The sequence below is a fragment of the Xenopus tropicalis genome, chromosome 4 (genome assembly GCF_000004195.4).
Source record: "Xenopus tropicalis strain Nigerian chromosome 4, UCB_Xtro_10.0, whole genome shotgun sequence".
Lineage (NCBI taxonomy): Eukaryota > Metazoa > Chordata > Amphibia > Anura > Pipidae > Xenopus > Xenopus tropicalis.
The window spans coordinates 110,795,546-110,818,779 of NC_030680.2; the positions used below are offsets into that span (position 1 = coordinate 110,795,546).

General features: G+C 38.7%; 1 protein-coding gene across 2 annotated transcripts; it reads right to left on the reverse strand.

Annotated features, from left to right (window-relative positions):
- Positions 1-470: 470 nt before the first annotated feature.
- Positions 471-21,239, reverse strand: slc25a24 (solute carrier family 25 (mitochondrial carrier; phosphate carrier), member 24). 2 transcript variants are annotated; one of them, NM_001011047.1, is made up of 11 exons: positions 21,176-21,239; positions 20,820-21,047; positions 13,322-13,448; positions 12,319-12,406; positions 11,035-11,146; positions 9,043-9,201; positions 8,460-8,609; positions 6,134-6,241; positions 4,290-4,457; positions 1,990-2,140; positions 473-1,859 (listed from the first exon to the last, which is right to left on the reverse strand). In NM_001011047.1, exons 2-11 carry the CDS (start codon positions 21,000-21,002, stop codon positions 1,684-1,686), a joined length of 1,422 nt encoding a protein of 473 aa, NP_001011047.1. In that variant the 5' UTR covers positions 21,003-21,047; positions 21,176-21,239; the 3' UTR covers positions 473-1,683. The 2 variants fall into 2 exon arrangements, with proteins under 2 accessions (XP_012816429.1, NP_001011047.1); XM_012960975.2 differs by lacking the exon at positions 21,176-21,239 and having other exon boundaries at positions 471-1,859; positions 20,820-21,167.
- Positions 21,240-23,234: the final 1,995 nt, after the last annotated feature.

Here is a 23,234-nt window from a genome sequence, read left to right on the forward strand (position 1 = left end):
GTTTCGTGCGACCGATGGTCGTACGAAACATCGTCGGATCGCCACGTGTATGGCCACCTTTACTCTGCCCTGATACTGAATCATGTATATAAAAATAAATAAATAATGAAGACCAGAGGGAACTTACACAATAACTGCAATGTGACTTTTATTGAGACCCCACCAAAGATTCAGGGACAAGCCCCTTCTTCAAGTGCTCTTAGCTAGAAATTTTATCTAACCCCTTGGTTTCATTTATAGGCTTTGATACTGGAGTCCCGGTTCTCACACATGGTGTAATTGTTCTTTTTGAACATTTTAATTATTTTTACCTTGCTCCCACTTTGATTGAAAAGCTCTTGGAAACCTAGAAACACAGCTGCTTATCTCTAACATGTCCCTCCTGCTCACGTCATGTCAGATATAACCAAGGTTATATTAGAACATTGTAAAAATAATTACTAATAGAATAAAAATCTGTTACACTCAAATGTAGTGAACATAAGGAATTTATTTACATTATAAATTCTTAGCCCTGTATAAAAACAAAACAAAATGTTACAAATCCATTATGGTATTGCACAGCGATATCTTTGGCAGACACACACATATATATATATATATATGTATATATATATTTTTTGTAAACAGAACCCAGGTCAGTCAGAATGGATTTGCTTTTCATGTAACTCTATCTGGCAACAGGGAAAGGACGCAATAGAACTGTTAAAAATACTGTCCATTTTAAAGAACTTGTCCAACATTATTTACAGTAATATGCCATAACCACACTAAAATACTCTCATTCAGAGTCTATGGTTCTTGGATATTTTGTTCTACGCAACAAAGGGAAATTGCATAGAAGAGAGATGAATGGTGGTGTCCACCGTATGGTGAGTGTGCTGCTGTCCTTTCTTTCTATTAAAACAATGACAGTGAGTGGGTACATGAAAATAATGATAACTCTGTAGGTTCAATACAGGGATTAAAGTACCTGTTGTATACATGGTAAGGCACTCTATCATGGACAGTGTAACTTCAGGCTGAAATGGACGATAAAGAATTAAACTAGTTTACAAGTTAGTTGCCATGGAGCATCAGTTCTAAACAATGGTGGATACAAATGAAGCAAACCCCTTTTCTGAGGCCTAATGCATATGAATATCACAAGCCCTTTGAATTGATTTGTTTTTAGCAGCCATTGTTCATTACATACATAAAAACATTCACAGAAATAACTATAGGTCTCCATTGCTGCTCTCCTCTCATAACTTTAAGGCCAATTTAAGACTTGGCTGAACATTTAATTTTGGTTGTTAAACAATCCCCTATGGTCACAATTAAAATGTTTAAAAAAGATGCATACATAAAGATGAACCTGTTTCACGTTCACTTAGGATTTCCAAATGAACATTGTATGGAATTGAGCTCAATTTGGACATTATAAAAAGCTCTTGGAACAAAAATGAACAGACTAGAATGGTAAATGTTCCCACCCCCAAAATAATAAAAGATAGATTTAATCTTTTTTTGTTTTTCGGTTTTAACCATTATCACTCTGGTGATAGCAGAGCCAACCATCTGATTCACTGATGGACAGGATTTAGTTTTCCAGCCCCTATAAAAGAAACCTCCCACAATGGCTCGTTTAAACACAGAATAAACACTTGAGTTCCTGAGTGAGAAAGTCATATCTTTTACTTCTCAGATACCCAGTTTTATCTTCATTTTCTCATACACCACATAGCTTATACTGACAGCAGGCAACACCTTTAGGAAATTAGGAGCAATGCCCCTATACAGTCCAAAAAATCCTTCTTTGGCAACAATCTTTCTGAAGAGACCTCCCATGTTTAGCTGAGGTGCACCCTCAATAGATGCTGAAAAAGAAAATTCACAATTAAAATAATAAATATAAAGCTAAGTGCACAGTACAAATATAGACAGCAGCCACAGTAAAATGTAGCATTTATAGTACTATGTATGTAGAATAAGCAGACTATTTCTCACCTTGTGCTTGCATTCTCGTCCTGATGAGAGCTAAAGGGTAGCTGGCCAGCTGGCCACATGTACTGGACGCAGTGCCACATCCCAACAAGACCAGCACCCCAGGATTGGCAGAGTCTGTTGCATAGTTCTGCAGCCAAAAGGTTTTGAGTGTCTGCCAGAAGAATGACAAGATGTACAAAGTATTACTTCCCGTCAAAGAACCTGAATCTCACAGAAACAGTTTTAGCTCCAGAGGACAGAATCCAAAATAGGATGAAGCCTAACAGCCTCATGCTGTAATTGCTAGCTAGCACTATATAAATAAATGGTCACATTAATCAATTGCTTACTGCAATTGAAGCAACAACACTATTATATTAAATAATGGAGAATTCCTACATGGTAAGCATTAACAGCAGTGGCATCTAAGGGGGCCCGAGCCCCCCAGTGGTGTTCATGGGTGACCCACGACGTGCAAAAAAATTGCAGTTGACCCATGATTTCATGTGAATGGTAGGTCACTCTGCCCCCCCTACAGAGTGAGCAGACATGGGTTTGATTCCTTTGTATTTATGTCACTTATTAACAGCAGGAAATATTTGATCTTTGAAAGGCCCAAACTGCCCATCATGTGGATTCTGGCAAATGCCAGAGGGGCTGTTTTAACATGTCATAGTCACTATTTATTGGTAAGGCTGGTTGGGCCTCTGTGTATTTCAAATGCCAGGGCATATTTTGATTTCTAGTCCAGACCTGATCTTTGGATATTGGACTTTTCTAACTAAGTCATGATGGACCAGCTTACAACTTGATCAGTAAGATTTCCTGCCTTAGTGCCTATTTAATAAACTCTCTCTTTTGTAGCTATTCAGCACCAACAGGCAGAGAGATTATGGCATTCAGAGGATATTGTTTTTTCATCAGACTGCTTTGTTATTACATGTAATTAAGAGAAATATACAGTATTTTATTCATGTTTACTAATGTTTGTTATAGAAGCTTCTAAAAATAAACATTGACATTTAGAGTATGATTTATGAAAAATTTTATTTTTTATTTTTTTTTCTAATTGGAAAAAACTCAAAAACAAGTCAAGCAGCTTTACACTATTCACCTGAATTTGGTTTGTGAAATGTGTTTATTGAACTTAACTGAAATGGGCCTGTTTTACAGCCTCAACAACTGTTTTACAAGACAACTAAATAAAGAAGGACGTATACATACACACAACTTATTTATAAAAAATGTAATGGCCAATAGTTATGGGTCCTCAGATGTTTGTGTGACTACAACTCACAGGGCACCCCTCAAAGTCAAATGTTGGATAAGTATGAAGACAATCCCTGCATTTATTAGGGATCAGTGGCCACTGTGGACAGCAATGGGACTTGGCATTGTCTGGCAGGAGTTCAGCATAGTAGTGCAAGGGTACTGAAAAGGCTAGCCCAGGTAACAGAATAGCCATTGTGAAAGGCTGGGGGGCTTATCAATGAACTGGTTACCACACACAAACAGTAACATTAGGAAATATAAATGATTGCGAGTGAATGTACACAAAAATGTAACCTAGTGTGATGGTTGGTAATAAATATGCACAATCTAATGGTGATAGCATACATTTTTCCTTTTTTCACTAGCCTAGGGCTAATGGCCACCTGTTGTGTTCATTGAACACAACACGTGGTGCTGTATTTAGTCAACAGAAGCTGGCCTTAGGTTAATGTCATTAACTTAAGGGGTAATGCTATACAGGGTTATGTCAAGTCTTTTGTCACACAAGTGTATTGAAGCTCTGTGGGGGGGGGGGAACAAAACAATCAGTTTTACCATTCATTCAGTTTGAATGGAAATAACCTGCAAGAGCTTGGCGCTGTTTGTGACAGAAACAGCCGTTTCCAGAAGATTCCTATTGAAAGTCAATGGGGGTAGGGGCAATATTGACAGTGCTGTTCCTCTCCCACACAGCTACAAATCACTCAAAATGACCCTAACTCCCATTACTACAAAAGAAAACACCTGACACAGTAGGTAGAGGTGGTTTTCAGCCAATTTAGATTATTTTCAGTTCAAAAATGCCTATACCTGCTGTGTCAGGCAGTCTCAGTTAAAGGTAATGTGGAATGGCATGGGCAGTTTGGGGCTTTTTTGTCCATCAAGCCTGGCATTTAGCTAATTTGTTAATAGCTGATAGCAAACTAATCACAATAAAAAACATGTAAAGGATAGTAAAATTAATATTATATCATGTTGAATTTCATTCTCAGTGTTAATGATACACCAAATAAAGAGTATGCATTTGGTTCAGATAACAGATACTTTACCTCATAAATGGCAAGGTCAATGCCTGCATAAGGAATGATTCCAAGGATGTTGGGGATGTATCCTTTGTAAAATGCTCTTACTCCTTCCCTCTGCATTATCTTCTTAGCACAGTCAAACATTCCAGAGTATTGCCCTGTTTTCCCCACAGCCAAACGAGTTTTTAGAACCTTGAAAAATAGATAATGCTTTGTAAATCCTCTTAAAATTACTTATTTTATAAGCCACGTTAAACTCATATTACACATCCACTCTAGAAGTGATACCATACTGCTATTCCCTAAATGGCTTTGTAAAAAAACATATACTGTACTTGATGCTCTGAGGCTGAGCTAGGCAGATGATAAATACAAACATGTAATCCTGATATAAGCCCAGGGTTACCGGAAGCAGATAAATCTCGATGGATGTCACAATGGGACCCAGATTAACAACTATGTGCTGTTAAAAACCCCTACTCTGTATGTTAATGTCTTCATGGACAAGAGAGAATTCTTTTTTTTTAATACTTATAGAAACAATGCTTGCTAAGTCCTTTATTTAAAAAGCTCTCGCTCAGCTGTTGCAATTCATTGCTGAAATCCCCATAAATTATGCAGATAAAGAGTAATGGCACACAAAATGATTCTAGTAGTATTGTAGCCTGAAAGTTTGTATCTCCATAGGATGTGACTATAAACCCTCAAAATCACTTCCCTTTCTCTTTAAACAAGTATTGTCTGCAAGCACCGGGTGCTGTCAAATGGCAAGAGGTAATTTCTTGAAAATGCAGCATATTTATGCAATGTGCACCTTTAACATCAATACACAGAGCCCTGCCACTGAGCTACAAAACAACAAAATCATCTTGTGTGCCATAACTTTTAAACTTTTGTCACACCAGGAGACAATTCTAGCCCTATATGACTCCCTTAAAGTGATGTGCAGGTCGGAAAAAACTTGCACCCAGCCCTAACCTTCAAAACATTAACCCATACCCAACCTTAACTCGCAAAATGTTGCCATTTAAGGGCCCCAGATCTGATCCTGGGGCTGCCACCGCCTAAGGCAGCAGACTCTCGCCTCTCCCACACTCTGAGCTGACGACTGATGGCTTTTTGCCATCCCTGGTAACTGTCCAGTCCCTGCCGCCTGACACAAGGTTTTTATCTTACCTCATGGCAGAAGCAGCCCTGTAGGACCCACTCCTAACTCATACCCATGTCTTCTCGCTTTGTATGGTACTTCTGCTTGGGTATTTTCAGGGGTGTAGTTCCCCAGTCTTACCTGCACCCAACCCAATCTAAACCTGCCTGACGTCCAGGTAAACTTAGTGAGCCGAAACCCACAGGTCCTGTGGGTTTTGGGTCAACCCACACATCATTGCTTCCAAAGACCTGCTTTTGGTGTACTGAATTATGCTTATCCACACAGCTGGCAAGTAAACAACAACAAGTTTTAAGGGCCCAAGCAGGTTGGTCACCAACTAAACAATAACTCTTTGGGGATGTAACAATACAGGAAGCAGAGGCTGCAACTGTTGAGGCCAATGAGCAATGTATAGGGCCAAATGGTGTATGTTTGAAACTATCTTCCAAAAGTTTTACAGCCCCCAAAATGATTTTGCTTAGGGACTCCATAACTTAAAGTTACTCCATAACTTAAAGTTAAATCATTATACTGCAATATGTCTTCAACCTTGTCAGATCTTTGAGAGCTGCAGAATGACCCATGCACAGCCAAAGAAAGCAGCAGTCCATTCTTGTTATCAGTAACATGGTGCTGGAAAGTCTCATCATACAGTATAACATTAGCCTTAATCTACCCTAAAACCAGCAGATCCAAGGTCACTGACAGGTGGGCTTACCTCCATAGGGTAGATTGAGGTTTGTGCTGTTGCTCCAGCAAGAGATCCAGCTATAAACCGCTCCGCAGTTCCCAATTTGCCACTCTCTGATGTGAACAGTTTCTTATACTGAAAAAGAAGTATGAAGCTTAATTTGGTCATACCTTAATAACAAATCTAAATAAATACGAGAAATACACAAATCATAGTGTGGGAATGAGAGCCCCTTCATAATTACAAACCCATCTAAAGTTGGCTCCAAAGCCAAGAAGTTCAATGCCTGCCTTGTTGTCAGTCACTTTGTATTTTCTTATTTGCAAAAAACTGTATCCAACCCTCTCTTGAAAGTATCTAATGTATCTGCATAACCATTTCAAAGAGAATTTCACAGCCCTTTGCTCAGCTTTAGATAGATTTTATAAAATGTTGCTCCCTTTAGCATTTCAGGCCTCCAGCACTTTATTCTACCCATAGTAAATATGCTCATAATGATAAATAGCTCTTTTTAGTTGCAAAAGTTTATGCAGTAAAGTATGGGCTCTTCTTATATTTTACAATACCGAGTCTCATGCATAATGGTAAGGATTTGCAAACATATTCTCTGACAGAATGTGTATGACGGCTGTGTACTCTGTAAACACCTTAAAACAATCATAGTCGATAAACTGATAATCATTGTTTCATTCCCCTTTCTTTTCTTACTCCACACCTTCCTTTTCTCCCGCCACCCACTCTCTTAGAAAGTGACTAGAGTTTTCTTCTACCTATACAGGTTCCGCATTACTCCTTCTGTAGTGGTATGCTTTAATATGTCAGATAGATTTTTTAAATTCATTAACATTGATTACTAGTAATACTATTGTTCCAGTACATTATATAGATATGTTCTAGTGCAATGAAAAAACATTTCATATGTGCGTATGTCTCTGCTCTGTGCCATTAATATAACACACTGTTTAGCAATGGACATTGCACAATTTCGATTGAGGCGCAGTAATGATTTATAAATACCAGCAGGGGGCTAGAGTTCATTCTTAATGTGAGACTTAAATGCTTTTTTCTCTATTGGACTGGTGAATTTATACACACTTGTAATTGGTCAATTAATCATTTGTTTTTATTTGCCATAACCTCTTTAAAAGTGATTGTACATTGTTATGTCCTAGTACAGGGGTATGAAACTTCCTTTACTTTTTTAAACCACTATATATTGGATTCTGGAGTGCTAATAGTTTGTTTGCTGTCAATGTGCTAAAAAAAAATAAAGATTTCAATATAAGCATGTTTTACAGCTGGGTCTCAACCAGCTTTAACCAAACACCTTTTGTTTAGCATACTAAATACTTCTTCTCATGCTAAAAATGTCTCCTTAAATGACTACTGCAAAAGGAAGAATTGTAATGATCACTACTCAATAAATGCAATCACAGATACCACAATAAGGGGCATGTTTATCAAAATGTGAGCTCACCACAGAAAAATTCACCCACTATTCATTCCTATGGGATTTTTGGAAATCTAATTAATAATGGGTGTAATTAAACCATATGATGAACATGTTTTTAATATCCCAAAGAAATGAATAGAATGTGGGTGAATTTTTCTGTGGGCAATAATCTCATATATTGATAAATCTGCCCCACAATGTTTGTGTTCAGGAGGGGAACCTTGGGGGCTACTTGCTTTCCATCAGACTGCAGTCACTGAGAACTGTCCTGGAGTGATCTCTGAATAAGGTTATTAGAGCACTTGCTTGCTATGGCACACCGGGAATATCTGATCACTGTTTCTGTGTATTCAGTATACACATAGGATTGGCACAGATACTTTAAAGGAACAGTAACACCAAAAAATTAAAGTGTATAAAAGAAACTAAAATATAATGTGCTGTTGCCCTGCACTGGTAAAAGTTGTGTGTTTACTTCAGAAAGTCTACTATAATTTATATAAATAAGCTGCTATGTAGCCATGGAGGCAGCCATTCAAAGGAGAAAAGGCACAGGCACATAGCAGATAACAGATAAAACACTATTGTATTCTACAGAGCTTATCTGTTATCTGCTATGTAACCTGTGCCTTTTCTCCTTTTTTCCAGCTTGAATGGCTGCCCCCCTGGCTACACAGCAGCTTATTATATAAATTATAGTAGTGTTACTGTAGCAAACACACCAGTTTTACAAGTGCAGGGCAACAGTGCATTATATTTTTATTACTTTAAAGCTCTTTCATTTTTTAGTGTTACTGTTCCTTTAAGAAGCAGAAACACAAACACTATAACAATAAAAGGCAACAGTATTGGTTTTGGTCAATCAAATGAACACACACACAGAGACACAGACACACTCACCTGCTCATATGCCCAGAATTTCATTGCTGTCTCAGGAGCAATCTTAATCACATTAACCCCATTTCCTCTCCAAAGGGATCGAATGCCTCCCTCTTTTACCATCTGTTTCAGGCCGGTAATGATGTTTGCATTTCCCTTGGATCCATGAACCTGTTAATTTGCATTGTGTAAATAAGGAGTTTAACAAATCTATTTTCATTACTAATAATGGACTTGGAATAATGTCTCGGGTGAGGAAAATAGTATTTATGCATTTAGCAGGAAGATTATCTGTTGCAGACTGGGCACTTTAACATTGCAAATAGAAAGTGAATTCTATTATTGCATTATTCTTTTCTTTTTTCATGGAGCACAAAAATGCACACCCTGAAACACACTGTCACATTATAAGCATTTGCATAGGCTCCATCCTGTTGTAGGCCAACACTGTATCAATAAACTAAATGTACACAGTTCTTATGGGCTAATTTTCTAAATTTAAATGTTATCATTTTGACATTTGGCAGGCGTTAAATGGACGTTATAGATTTAGAAGCAAAGCAGAATCTAAAAGGGGAATAAATTGTGCTTGCACTATTTGCACCTGCATCATGACTTTCAAACGGTCCAAAGGAGCAGTTCCTGTGCGAGACACAGCCCCAGCCATTCCACCGGCCAACAGTTGCTTCCACCACTGTCCAGTCTTTTTTTCTTCTTCTGTAAACTCATCTGGGATAGTGAGGCTATCTCCTATGTCCAGCACCTGAGAGTGGAAGAAGCCAAATCAAGACATAGTACTAATAGCATTTACATTTCTGCATGTGTGGATTATTGAAATGTTTCAACCTCATCATATTTGCCACCCAGTAACTAACAACAATTAGAAAAATCCTGGAAAAATGAATCAGCTAAAGAGTCATGTACAGACAGCTTTGTTCCACACGTCACATTCAAACATTCATAGGCATGTGTAAGGCCAGTGGTGTGGCATCAAATACTTAAGATAATATTAGCAAAAGCTAACCTGCCTAAGTGAGCTGTTACTAATATTATACTTTATATATACATATATGTGTGTATAGTCCTGAAACTCAAGCTAGGGAGCAAAGGGCAGGGGGGTTGTAATTAGGGGTGTAATTGCCACCTGGCCAGTATTTGACCAGGCCAGCCAGTAAATCAATAGCTAGGGCCAGGGCTTGAATTACAAGTTTACTGGCATTTCCCCACCCACCCTGCCCATTTCACTGCCCAGTCTACCCATTTCCCTGCTTTGTAATGTCATTCCCCCACCCCCATTTGACACCACCACCACCAAGGCCAGTATTATTTTACAAAAAAGGTCACAACTCTAAGTTTAATGTGCTAGAAAACCCTGTACTAAGGCTAATGCCACACAGGGCTGATTCTTGGCCTGCAGATAAATGCTTGTATCAACTTAACCCTGTTACTGCATCTTGAGCCAGTGCATCGGCCTAGGACTCATATGAAGACACATGGAGCGGATTTTGACAGCAAAATGCATAATTATGCTTTAGGGTGCTGAAATATACTGTGTGTGCCCGCAACAGGGCTGATGCGGTGGCTCCAGGTTAAGTGACAGGCTTAGACTGAATCAAGCATAGGGGCTGATTCTTGGCCTGTGAATAAATGTGGCATTAGCCCTACCTCCTGCATAGTGCATATGCATGGGCACTAAGCAGCAAAAAATTACTACAAGCACATTTGTCTACAGGTATATAGGTAAGCTCTAAGGTTTTGCATGTGTGCAGTACTATATTTGCATGTGTTATTTTAATGCAGTTTTAGAGAACCATGTTGCAACCACTGCAATAAATTCTATTAAGGGCAAAGGCACATAGGATGATTAGTCACCGCGACTTTTAAGTAAGTCAGTCGCAGTCCGCCACAGAGCAGAATCTAATCACTTTTTAAAAAGTTGTGGCGAAAGGCATGTGTTATCACAGAAATAACGCAGCATTCCAGGATTTTCAGAATAGAGCCACAATGTCCAACCTGCCTCCCTACAATTTTCATAAATCTCTAGACAGCATATTGTGGGCTCCAGGAGTAATAATTCTGAGCAGACTTAGGGAAACAAGTTGGGCAACCCAGGTTTAGGTGTCCAGCAATACAAACAGCTAGAAGCGGAGGGTAACTAGAAATTCTTGGGATACAATGTAAATATTTTAAAGGCTTCTCAAACCATGAGGATGGTGACTTGTTTCTAAATGACTGATTTAAATTGCACATTAGCTAAAGCTCCACAGGTCATTCTGGTTCTGCTGACGCAACTGCCATGGCCCAGAAGGTAAAATCTGTCCTCGTGTAAAAAGTACAGTCTTTGTCTTAGCTGAAATTGCTTGGAGGGCATTTTTTTGTGTGTAAAGTGAGTACCTTCTGTGAGCTTTACAAATAAATATATGTGTGCACCCATAACTAATGACTGTACTGAACTGAAAAGACTATTTCACAAACAAAGCAGTGAGCCTGAAGTGACAGGCTGAGGGAAAAACTTAGGAAAACACATTCATTAAATTAAATATGAATAGAAGTGAATATTGTCTGCCTGTTTTGTCCAGAATGTAAGAGGTCTCACCGTTGAGTGCTTCCAGTATCGAATAATTTGTTGGATGTTGTCAGCTGGGTTAAACAAGAAGTGGTCCCTCCATTCATTCCAGTCCACTGTGAGAGTTCCATCGGCATCCATACTGGAAAAGTCAAGAGACAAGATGTTGGATTAACAGTACTGCAGTAAGGTTAATGAAAGCAGGAAAATAATTGGCTTTTATAGGTTACATTACTAGGGAAACATTACCTGCACTAGTCCATATTTTATTGCTATAGCCTAGAAGTATGACACTCCTATATATTATGAATGGTTTTAAACCATAATGCACCTTTTTCCCCTATATTTGCACCCGGAGGCAGGTGTGGCACATCGACCACCCATGGGTGTCTAAATGAACACCCTTACTAGAACTCCGTTCTACAGGTTTTAGAGAGATCAACTGTGAGTGTAAAGGTGGCCATACAAAGGCAGATTCAAGCTGATTCAGACTGATTCAGAAGCACAGTGAAATATATATTTCACATAGTTTGCCCAGTAATAAATGACCCAGTAAGCTCAAGAATAGAAATGAACTGCATTAGTATCAATGCAAAACAATATGCAGCACAATACTAGGAAAAATTAGTGCAATAAACAGAAGGAAACCCAGAATAAATACATGCAGAACAGCAAAATTGAAAGTTGAAAAAGGACATTCTGAAAGCCCTCTGATGTCCTGCTAGCACAATTGGCTTGTGGATAAAAAATACATTACATATATTTTAATAAATATAATGAACCTCACTAACATACATTAACTAACCTATTAACTAAAAAGTTCCAATATACATAACTTACATTTTTTTAAGCTATTTGTAAATGCAATTGTTATGGAAAACAGTATCTGCCTGGCTGTATAAAATCTCTGTTCCGTTGGTTCTGATGCATAAAACAATGTAGCAGAAGCCAGCTGAGGAAGACTGACTTCTACTACATTGTCAGAAGGGGGTAAACAAATATTGTTTTCAACAGCAATTATAATTATACCTAACTTTAAAACCACTGAAAATAATTTAAGCATATTTTTTGTATATTGCTTAGAACTGCATTTTCTTTCATTATGCAAAAAATCAGGAAGAATTATGTGCGTATTGTCCACCTGGGACAACCAGGTCTGCACACAGGCAGAGAATTTCCCATTCATCACCATAGGAATCAAAGAAATACATGGGACATTTTGGATGCCACTGTGTTCCACCTTTCAAACTGCCCTGTGTCCCTACAGCTTGTAGTGTAGAGATAAGAATGAAACTGAGTGAAAAAGACACTGACCTCTTAAGGATTTTCTCAGCATGTTCTAAAGAAATGTTGATGCCCAGAGTTTTGAGAGAGTTCATTATCTCTGCGGACTCAATCTTACCTGCATAAAATAAAGAAGAGAGGAAATTAAAGCTGTAGGTAGATTCATGCTGGGGACTGCTGTACAGGACAGCTGAGATGCTCCAGGTTGTGCACAAAACTGCACACAAATTATCTATCCAAATGTTATTCTTTGTAATCACAAATTAGAAAACATGGCAGGTCTGATTTACATTCAAATTTTGCACCTTGGTGTAGCTTTGTTACTGAGCCCTCTGGTCCATGATATACATACTCAAAATAACTCCCTTTTCTTCTTCTGTCTACTTTCTTACCCCTGATGGAACTGGGGGTCCAAGGCAAATGTCATATACTAAAACCAGCTCTGGGGAATAGGGTAGTAAAAGATACACAAAAAGGAAGGAAGTACCAGACCCTAAAGATGCAAAGACCGCTAGCAAGAGTGACAGGTACCCATTGAATTGACTCCCCCTTATTACATTTTAATAGATAATAACTACACAAATAAACATTCAGTCTTCACGCTTGTCAGGTTTAAAAAAATATTTCATTTGAAAATAATCTTTCTAGCCTATGGTTAATGTAACATATTTGGTTACAAATCACACGTGAAGGTAGCGCAACCTTTGAACAATTATGACAATTTCATATTTAGTCATAGCCACACCCTATAGGTAGTAGGGACAAAGGTTCATCATAAGCAGAATTACAATGAGTAATACTGTCAATTGTTCTGCCAGCATTCACACAGTAAATTCTGGCAGAACAAAAGGTGCAAAGGTTCTAACACACAGCACCTTTGCACTACTTTTTGACTGGCTAACACTGTAGACCACCTGCACCACGGGTTAGCACAGCATTATTTAGTCAAATGAGTAGTATGACATATGTAACGTAAGCTCAATAAGGCTGTACAATAAATAGGGCTGATAGGGGCATGTGTCTCTTTCCTTACCGTCCTTGTTTTTGTCCAGACTCGTAAAGGCTATTTTCATTTTCTTCTCATGTTCTTCCAGATATCGAATGAACTCCCCAAAGTCCAGATGCCCATCCTTGTTAGTGTCTCCTGCTGCTACAATTTTCTAAAATGGATAAAGCATCAAACATTTTTTCTTGTTATCTGGATTTTCTTACTAAGATCATTTATCACTTGTTAGGATAAAAACTGCTATAAAAACAGATTATGTGAATAAATGTCATGCCTTTCCCAGTATGACCCATGTATATTCCCCATCATGTTCTGCATAGCTAAACTCTGCACTATTCAACTTCTAATACACAGCAGATGGGTGTCCCATGTGTTAATGCCAATAGGGTGCAAGGCTCTCAAGTGAAAGTCTGATATGACACTAGGTGATAAGGCAAACAGAATCATACAGGGGGCATCATGGTATATACAGTGCCTGACTGGCCCACCAGGATACCATGAAAACTCCCAGTAGGCCCAGGTGTCAGTGGGCCCTCCTTCTCCTGACCATTTGGCCTGCTTCATGGCCATTCCCTATTTTTCTGGTGGGCCCCTGTGGTCCCAGTCTGACACTGGGTATATAAAGTAGGTTTTACACTTTCTTATTTATATTGGTTAGAAACACATACATTAATAATACTCATATCTGGAAACGTAATTTTCCTTGCAGGCTATGGATTCCCAAAACAGACAGTGACAAAAAACAACTGTTTAAATGAAACTGACATCAGTGCAGTAATTTGGTTGCAGTTATTGCCTGAAAAGGTTAACCCTACTGAAGTTGCATATAGCTAGCTATTGCAGTTTAACAGAGCAGCATTCATAGTGGTACTCACAGCCTAAGTTACAATAAGGGGCCTATTTATCAAGTAGCCAAACAAACCACACATCACAAGACATTGCCAGGTAATAAAAGGGTGTATTTATCAAGTTGTGTATTGATTTTTAGTGACCAAGTATCAAGTAAATACGGTATTCATTGATCACGTTTTTTTCTATTTTTTTCAGGAGTGACTTCCATCCCAACTTACTTGATGCTTGAATTTCCCCCATTGACTTTAATAGATTACATAAGCTTTAAAGGGGTTTAAAAAAATGGAATCCGCTGTTTGGCAGCGTAATATAAAACACACATCTTGATAAACTTACCGTTTATTTTACACAGCTTTTTATACTGTTTTTTTTCAGTGTTAATCATTTTACACAGTATGATAAATAGGCCCCTAACTGTAATATTTAGGCCCCTAACTGTAATAAGAAAGCTTAATAAAACCAATTTGACCAGAATGCTACAATGAAAAGTAGAAACTGGCATATTTTGGTTATACATACAACTATAGTTTGAGTTTAAAGTTACATTGGATTCTTTATCCTTTAAGCCTGGAGGGAATGGGTCTAGGCCCGGATTTGTGGGCAGGCCACATTGGACCAGGCTTAAGGCTGCAAGATCTTGGGGTGACATGACAACCACTGGAAGCATCTGCACTGGGGACTGGATGTGGGATTTTGACAGCTTTTTAAACCTACCACCCATCCAGTCCCCAGTGCAGCACTGCAGCTAATCAGTAAGGGAGGGGGGGTGGGAGATGCAAGCGTAGGGGGATCAATTGCACAAGGGTTCGAGCATTAGACAGGTGGTTTTAGCTCTGTCTGGGCCTGCACCAGGGGGAAATTGCGTCAGGCACAACAAATAAGATTTTTGAAGCGTGGGGGAGGGGGGGGGGTGATTCTCAGCCTGTGTTAATCCGTAGGCACAATATGCTTCACCTAACTGGTATGATATGCTCAGTGGATATAGTTATAACAAGAGCCACAATTATAACTGGGCAGGAAGGGGGCAAGGTTATTAGCCAAGTACCCGCTGGCAGTGGCTTCTACAGGAAAAAAAAGGCATTGCAGTTGAAATTAATCACAAAGAACATAACGGTAATTGAAATGCTATCCAGTAACCTACAGCCATTCAGGCACTTTTCAGACAGTGATTATTACAGTTATTGGAACAATAAATGGAACAACGGTTATATATATTCCAGTAGATAAAAGATGATCTGCTGCCTTCCACACCTTATATGTGTGTTCACTAACTGGCATGTATGCACCAGCAGAGAACTCAACCGTGTGCTATTAGCTTTAAGCTTCAGGGTCTGTTCTGCTAGATTCCTGAGCTTCATTATTCTGTCAAAATAAATGTAAAAGTGTCTCTTGCTGTTTTATCCTCTGTAACCTTGCCCTGTAGCTGAATGCTCCTGTAGAAAAGTATTTTGACAATATGTTACTGTACAGAGGCACCAAATTGGAAAAAGTAGGGATAATTACTCTGACCACTGCTTCTGGCAAGTCTGGCTTCATTCCTTTGCCAGTTTCTTGTGACTTCAAGCAAAAACTAGGTTGGTACGCTGCCCTGCGTAAGTAAGCCCAACCCACCGACCAGTAGAATTTGACATACATTTTTGGGATTGTCTAATCTACACTAAATAACCCATAATATTAAAAACAAATCTACATAGCCCCATTCCAGGCTGCTTTACAAAAAATCCCAAATTTTGAAAATTCTTGGAGTATGTTTAAATCCATTATTGAAAAAATTGAAAGAATATGGCGCAACAGTGATTCTTCTTAAAGAAGACTGTGTACGGAGGGCATTAGACAGACTCAATATGTGGAGAAAGGTTCTCTTGTCTGATGAGACAACAAATTCAACTATTAAAACTTTTAAAATGTAATTTGCTATAAAGCTTTATATGGCAGAAAGCCAACACTGCTCGTGGCCCTGAGATCACCATACCTATACAGAAGCATGGTGGCAGCATGTTGTGGGGATGCTTTTCATCTGGATGGACTGGCAAACTGATTGGGATTTGGATGGCAAGATTTAAAAATTGCGTTCACCCTCTAGCCTGAACTTTGTCAAGGAGAACAGGTGAAAACTACAGGATCCAAATGTGAAGAGCTGACAGAGACAGCCAAAAGGTGGTTCTACTCAGGAGGTAAATATATATGGAACCAACCAATGTCTCTTTTGTTTGATTAACGTTTGTGTCCCAGTTTAAAGGGTTAACTATGTTGTATAAAATAATAACCAAGTGAGATCCATTGGGTAGGGGGTGATTATTATGCAAGCACTATAGGACAAACACAAATGGGTTAATTGTGGCTGCACCGGTTCTATGAGCACAAATGTGCATTCAGCTACTACAAACAAAAATACATACTGCATGAAACTTAAATAAATGCAGTCATTGTTGTATAACAGAAAGCTGTGTTCCCACCGCCATACTGTGGGTACCTTTCTGAACTGTGTACCTCTTATTAGAACTGAAAATATAGACCAATACATTGGTAACGCTGAGAGCCTCACAGGTCCTCTTATAGATGTCAGTTTAGCAATGTTCCATTGACCAGTATACAATGCATAATTTCCATCCTTGGAAACAAGCAGTATCCCACAAACTGGATTTACTTCTTTCCTAATCAGTCAGTACCTCCTACTGAATGGCAAAAACCGTCTCCGCTTTCAGTTTGGGAGTGTTGCGAGTAAAGCATCTTAAGGTCTTAACTTCTTCCCTACAATTCTATAAAATGTGTTAAATATGTTTCATGTTTATGTAATGCCACTGCTAACAGGGGGCTCCCAAACCCTCCTTGGTACAGATATGTGCACAGCTTGGGTAGCATGCAGAAGAAGCACTCATATTTTAATCATACATTACTGTTCTTTGGTATCTGAAACTGCATGCAGATTGGATTTACATATGGGGTGAGCTTTGTTGTGTTATTTGAACTGGTGAACTGGTTCTTCAATCTGACACTGACAAAATGTGTTTAACAATGTCAAACTGCAGAATGAATTTAGCTGTAACAAGTACAAGTGTAAACACACTCATATAACCAACAAATTGGGACCATTAAATCAACTGTACAAATAAGATAAAGGCAAGTCTACACTAAATAAAATGACTAGTATGAAGTGGCAGGGGAAATTGGCAGGCAAAATGCAATCTGGTTTGGACAGATAGTTCTTATCTTTCATGAAGGCCTGGTTCATGTGTAGACTGGTACTGTACTCCATGTACACAAGCCTCACCCTGCACTGATCCCTTTTATTAGCAGTTTAGTTCTTTAGCATAGGTAGGTATGCTTCTTGTAACAGATCTTCTGAAGGCATCAGTTATATCTGTTTGTCCAGTCCCTGTACTGATTTATTACTAAATCCCAAAGGCTGCTGAAGTTAAACTGTTATTAACCTATTAATAAACCTTGCCACTCCCCACACTCTTATCAATTCTGTAAGAGGAATAGAACAAATAGCTTCCCTGCAGTACTTCACTTATTTTGAGTAGAAATTAATAAGGGCGTTTGTTTGCCTCCTGCATTCCTGGAATGTTTTCTGTGTCTTTAATACCTAGCAAATCAATGTGCTATATCTGTGTGAAGGAGGAAAAGAAATACTTAAAAGGACAATATTTACCTGTGTTTAGTATAAGCCAAATACATGAGACTATTTGCTAAATTGAAAAAAATCTTTAAATTGTCATCATAAAATACAAATGGATCCTACCACAGAATCAGGAGAATTGGTGTACACATATATTATGGGTTCTGTTGCATGTGCATCAGGTTTAGAGATGAGGAAGGCAAACAAATGCCCCTATTCATTTCTACTCAAAACAAGTAAGGCAGGCAGAGAGAGGCAGATCCACTCTCAGTGGAGAGACACAGTGCATTTTTGCACCAACCTGCTCTGTGTAGCTGCGCTTAGGCTGACACTGTGCCTGTCAGTGCAGGTATAGTAGCTGCGGATGAGAGCAAATCCGCTTCTCTCTTGCCTACTTAATGCAGGCAGAATATAACATATGACTTTGCCTTAAGACTTATGGTGATTCCATAAAAGAGCAATTCATTTGTTTGACATGCTGGCATAAAGGGTAAACTTAGGACTGGGATTCAAAATAGGCCCTGCATTGTAAGAACACAGAGGTCCAAACAGCCCCCTAGTAGTGGTGAGCTATGAAATCTTATGGAATCGGGCCTTTGCCAGAATGCACAGATTGCCAGTCCAGGCCTTGCTTGGGTAATGATTGGACAAATCAATCATTTTTGGACAAACTGCTGTGTTTGTAGGCATTATTCATAGCATACACACTTTCATGGCACATAGGACAGGCCCGGTCCCTGTGTTCTATAACTGATAATATATTTGCTTAGAGTTCATAAGGCAGACAAAAACAGATTCATGAAATCTGTAGCATTTTCATCAAGTTGCTTTATATTTGTATACATGTGGGTTTTTTATAAGTAACACTAATTAAAGTGTTGATTGATTTCTCTTTTACTCTATTCTGGAGCTGTGTACATCCTAGCCTTTAGCAAAGAACATTAGCAGCTGCAGCCCAAACAAGACCATCTGTCTTGTCTTTCTCTTTGCCTTAATGCATTACATTGACTGCTGTTATAATTTTATGCACTGGAAACCGTCATCTTACTTTATCTTGCACACCTTCAATTAGCATTTGTCTCCACACATAAGGAATGCTGAGAATTTTAGGGCCACACAGATGACCTTTGTTGTCGAAATGACCCTGTCCAGTTCAGCTTGTTTCATTTAGGGACAACTTGTATTCAGGAGCAATTGGAATTGGGTAAGGGTGGGGGATGGGCAGAAAGACAAGCCCCTTGGATGCAATTTCTGAATGGAAGGGGAGGCCTAATCAGATCAGACTATCTCGCCTTTACACCACTATATTTTTTTAGGCAATTCAGACTAAAGTTGGCCATACACTGCAGATTTAAGATGCTGATTCAAGTCCTTTAAGATGGCCATACACATTAGATTTTTCTCTCCCTAATGAACAATTTCAGTGCGATCTGACAGACCCGTCAAATTATTGTAAGGTTAGTGGGCACCAAACAATCGCACATCTGTTAAAAAATCGATCGGGCAGGTTTGAAAATTTTCTGTGTTACCAATGAAACTTGTCCATTGCCCAATTGTTTGCAGGACCAAGCAGGTAGTTTGCCTACCTTGAACTAGATGATATTGCTTTAAATGGTCATTTTCACTGATGGACAAACCATACTTTTAAACAATCATTTTAGGATGTTTGGTCCTATGATAACTAAAAGATCTTTTAAAAATCCTAATGTGTATGGCCAGCTTTATGGTGGACAGACACATTCAGAGTTTTGTCTTCTTCTGACGAGACCACCTTAGGAGGGCATATTGGAAGAAGATCCGCTTAAGAGTGGCCATACACAGTCAGATTTAAACTGCAGATTTGAGCCCTTCAGACCGATAAGGCAGCTCATTTGACCATGTATGTGGACCCCCAACAGGCCTCCCGAACTGATATCTTGACAAAAATTGGCCGAGTCAATTAAGTGTGCATACACCTATATATAACAGCTGCACCTATATATCTGCAAATGAAATTTGCAGATGTGGCAAATCATAGATCGGAGATATCCAATTTGCAGTCCTCCAGCCTTTGATAGAGGAGAAATAAACCCTTCACACTCAATTGCAAATGTGGAAGCAATAGCCAAAAATGATCATCTGTTGTCTCTGCTCCCACTGAGCTCTAATAGTTTGCTGCAAATAATGTTCAACAAGCCACAACTGCTGTTAAAGTCACTAGTGATAACAGTTTTAAATATCAGTATTGGCTTTTAACAGCATATGTGGCCTTTTACATTATTTGCTTGTCTCTTATATAGCTACTACTACTGTGCTCTGTACCCTGCATCAGCAATCCAGTACAATGCAGAGAGACTTGCAACCCCCCCAGCTTCCAAGTTCCTAATGATTTGCAGGTTATGGGCTTTCCAAAGGATGCTCAATTCTTCTTACCTTCCTTAGCTTTTTTATGCACTACTTCTGAACACAATACAGCTGCATACTGAGAAACTTATTTTCGCACTCCATTCTTGTAGAATATGCTTTCTAATTTTTTTTTGTTTTTAAATGATTCCTTATGAGAAAAATAATAATAAAAAAACAACAAAACACAAATACAAGAGTATTGTAGAAATTATACCTATATTGGCTAACAATAAAAATACATTGCGATGTATTTTTATTGTTAGCCAATATAGGTATAATTTCTACAATACTCTTGTATTTGTGTTTTGTTGTTTTTTTTTATTATTATTTTTGACACTGGCTAACACGGTACTACAGTTTTTGTTTCCTTATGAGAACACATCATCCATGACAGACAACACTAGGTTGCTGCAAACATGCAAAGAATATGGAAAAGTGCAAGGATATCCCACTCCTGGGTAATTAATCCCAAACTCAATCAATTTGCTGTGGAACGATCTGCATAACTGTGCCGCACTACAGTGAGAATTACAGTCTGACAGCAACTGACTTTACAGGAACTTTTTTAATCCCTTATATGGAGTTTAGATCATAAACCTATCAGAAAAAGAATTACTTAAGTGTAGCCAATACTAATGATACATATACAAGTCAATTATGTCTCACCTCTTCTGCTCCTTTGCCAACTGCCATTCCCATGGCTTTGAGGCCCTCCTGCAGTTCCACGATGTCCACCTTCCCATCTTTATTAACATCCAGTTTATGGAAGAGCTCAGCGTATCTGGTGTGGGGATCAGGACCTTCGCAAGCAGCTCTGGATAGCAGAAATTTCTGTACTTGCTCGAGCATTGCTGCTGTGAATGGCTTCAGGGCGGGTAAGGAAGTCTGTTCTTACTGCAGAAAAGAAGAAACACGAAGTGAGTGCCAAGATGTAGCAGAGGGCCCAGATGGCAGCAGATAGTATTAGGTAGGATGGTATAAAAAAGATGAAGGCAGAACAATAAAGTGGAAAAGCTAGTTACTCAGAAGGTTGTGACAGGACAGCGCCCAGAGAGAAGGAGGAGGACTGGTTGTGGCTATAGGAAGGGTATTCCCTGCAATGAAAGGGAGGGGGGAAATACGGATATGTTTTCACTTGGTCTCCTCCCTTACCCTGCCCATTCCTCCCCCTCCCCCATTCTCCTTACTACCTTTGTGATGCCTTTACTGCTGTTTTCCTTCTGTCATGTACATTAAGTGAGTTGTACCATTATAAACAAATGCATTCACATCTGTTGCTCGCCATCACTCATGTACCTTTCCCTTTCCACTCACATACATAAGCTCGCCGAGAGAGCAGGGACACTCCTTTTTCATATCATTCTCTCCTAAAAATACTCTCATAGGGCTAATGCTCCAAAATAACTAAGTTTCCCCCAGGTCTTAAAGAGGAGCTCCAGCCAAAAAGCATTTTTCCCCTGTTGTATAATAAAAACAAATGCCATTCTACAGAACATAAAAATGTTAAATTGTTTTAAAGTTATTTGTTAATGTATATTTTTTTACTGAACACTGTATCTTATGACTGTTTATATTCTTTGCTCTGTATGGTCCTGACCCATGAAACAATGTAGCAGAAGTGTCAGCTGATAACCAGACCTGTAGGAGAAATGATTTCTGCTGCATTGTTTCAGGAGTCAGAACAGAAAGACATAAACACATACTACTTTTAACTGCAATTACATATAAAAAGACCTTTAAAATTGTTGAACATGTGCAATTAATGTATAGGTATGGGATCCGTTATCCGGAAACACACTATCCAGAAAGCTCCGAATTACAGAAAGCCTGTCTCCCATAGACTCCATTTTAATCAAGTAATTCAGATTTTTAAAATTGATTTCCTTTTTCTCTGTAATAATAAAACAGTGCCATGTGTTTGATTCCAACTAAGATATAATTAATCCTTATTGGATGCAAAACAACCCTATTGGGTTTAATTTATGTTTTAATTATTTTTAATAGACATCTTAAGGTATGAAGATCCGAATTACAGAAATACCCCTTATCCGGCAAACCCTTGGTCCCGAGCATTCTGGATAATGGGTCCTATATCTGTATACTGGAAAGTTACTTAAATTATATTTTACATGTAATCTAAGGGCAGAGGTGTTAGTGGCAAAATAGAGCAATCAGTAGGGAGACTCAGAGGGCATCACCATCTTTCACCAAAGAGGGTAAAAAAAAGTAGAGAGGAGGCGAGGACATTGCAGAAGGGGAGATAGGCACAGAAGGTGAAAAAATTGTTTTTAATTCTCAATACATAATAATTTTTAGAACATATGTTCATATGCAATACATAATATGAATTATTAATAAGTAGTAATATTTGTGGCATATCAATTGTATCCAGAATATATTATTTTAAAATTGAAAACCACAATTAATTACTTTTTACATTTTTGTTAATGCTTTCTAAAATTTTCTAAAATTATTATTAAAATTTTAGAAAATATATTTTTGATACATTAGTTGAAACTAATGTAGCAACAATTTCAACCCCCTACTGAGCATGCTTCTCACTTACTAAAGTCTATTAGAGAAGTGCATACGATTCATTAGTTGCTGAACCTTCAAAGTTGCCTAAGAAGCCTAAGAGTTAACTTTAAAACCAGCAACAGTTCTGGAGGCCTGGCCAAAGAGCAGCAACCATATTGGGAAGGCACAGTGCTGTGTGTACTGATTGGGAAATATACGGTTGTTTTGTTCCCACACACACAGGTAGATGAGCAGCAAGTTTGATTCAGGGAGGCTAAGGGCAATGACACATGAGATTTGTAGCCAGCATTAATAAATTAGCTACCACTGTCTATATATCTCCCCCAAAAAAGCCTTGCCATTGCGATCTGGCTTAATCATTCAAATTGCAAAGTGAGGTTGTTTCCCTTCTGCCTCTAAGGGGGCAGCCAAATTCTGCTTCTGTATGGTCCCCATATAACTGGCCATACAAGGTTGCCAAGTGAGTGGATCTTTGCCTGATTTGGTCACCTACATTTTGGGCCAAATCAGGATGACCCGATAATTTGGCTCCTGGGACAACAA

Bases quoted from the DNA above. Each gene is read 5' to 3' on its own strand.
- slc25a24 (XM_012960975.2), bottom strand. From the start codon at position 21,002: ATGCTCGAGCAAGTACAGAAATTTCTGCTATCCAGAGCTGCTTGCGAA. The intron at 2,141-4,289 runs GTAAAGTATCTG...TTCTTCTGGCAG, and splicing joins TTGACCTTGCCATTTATGAG to ACACTCAAAACCTTTTGGCT. The intron at 1,860-1,989 runs GTGAGAAATAGT...TTTCTTTTTCAG, and splicing joins GACGAGAATGCAAGCACAAG to CATCTATTGAGGGTGCACCT.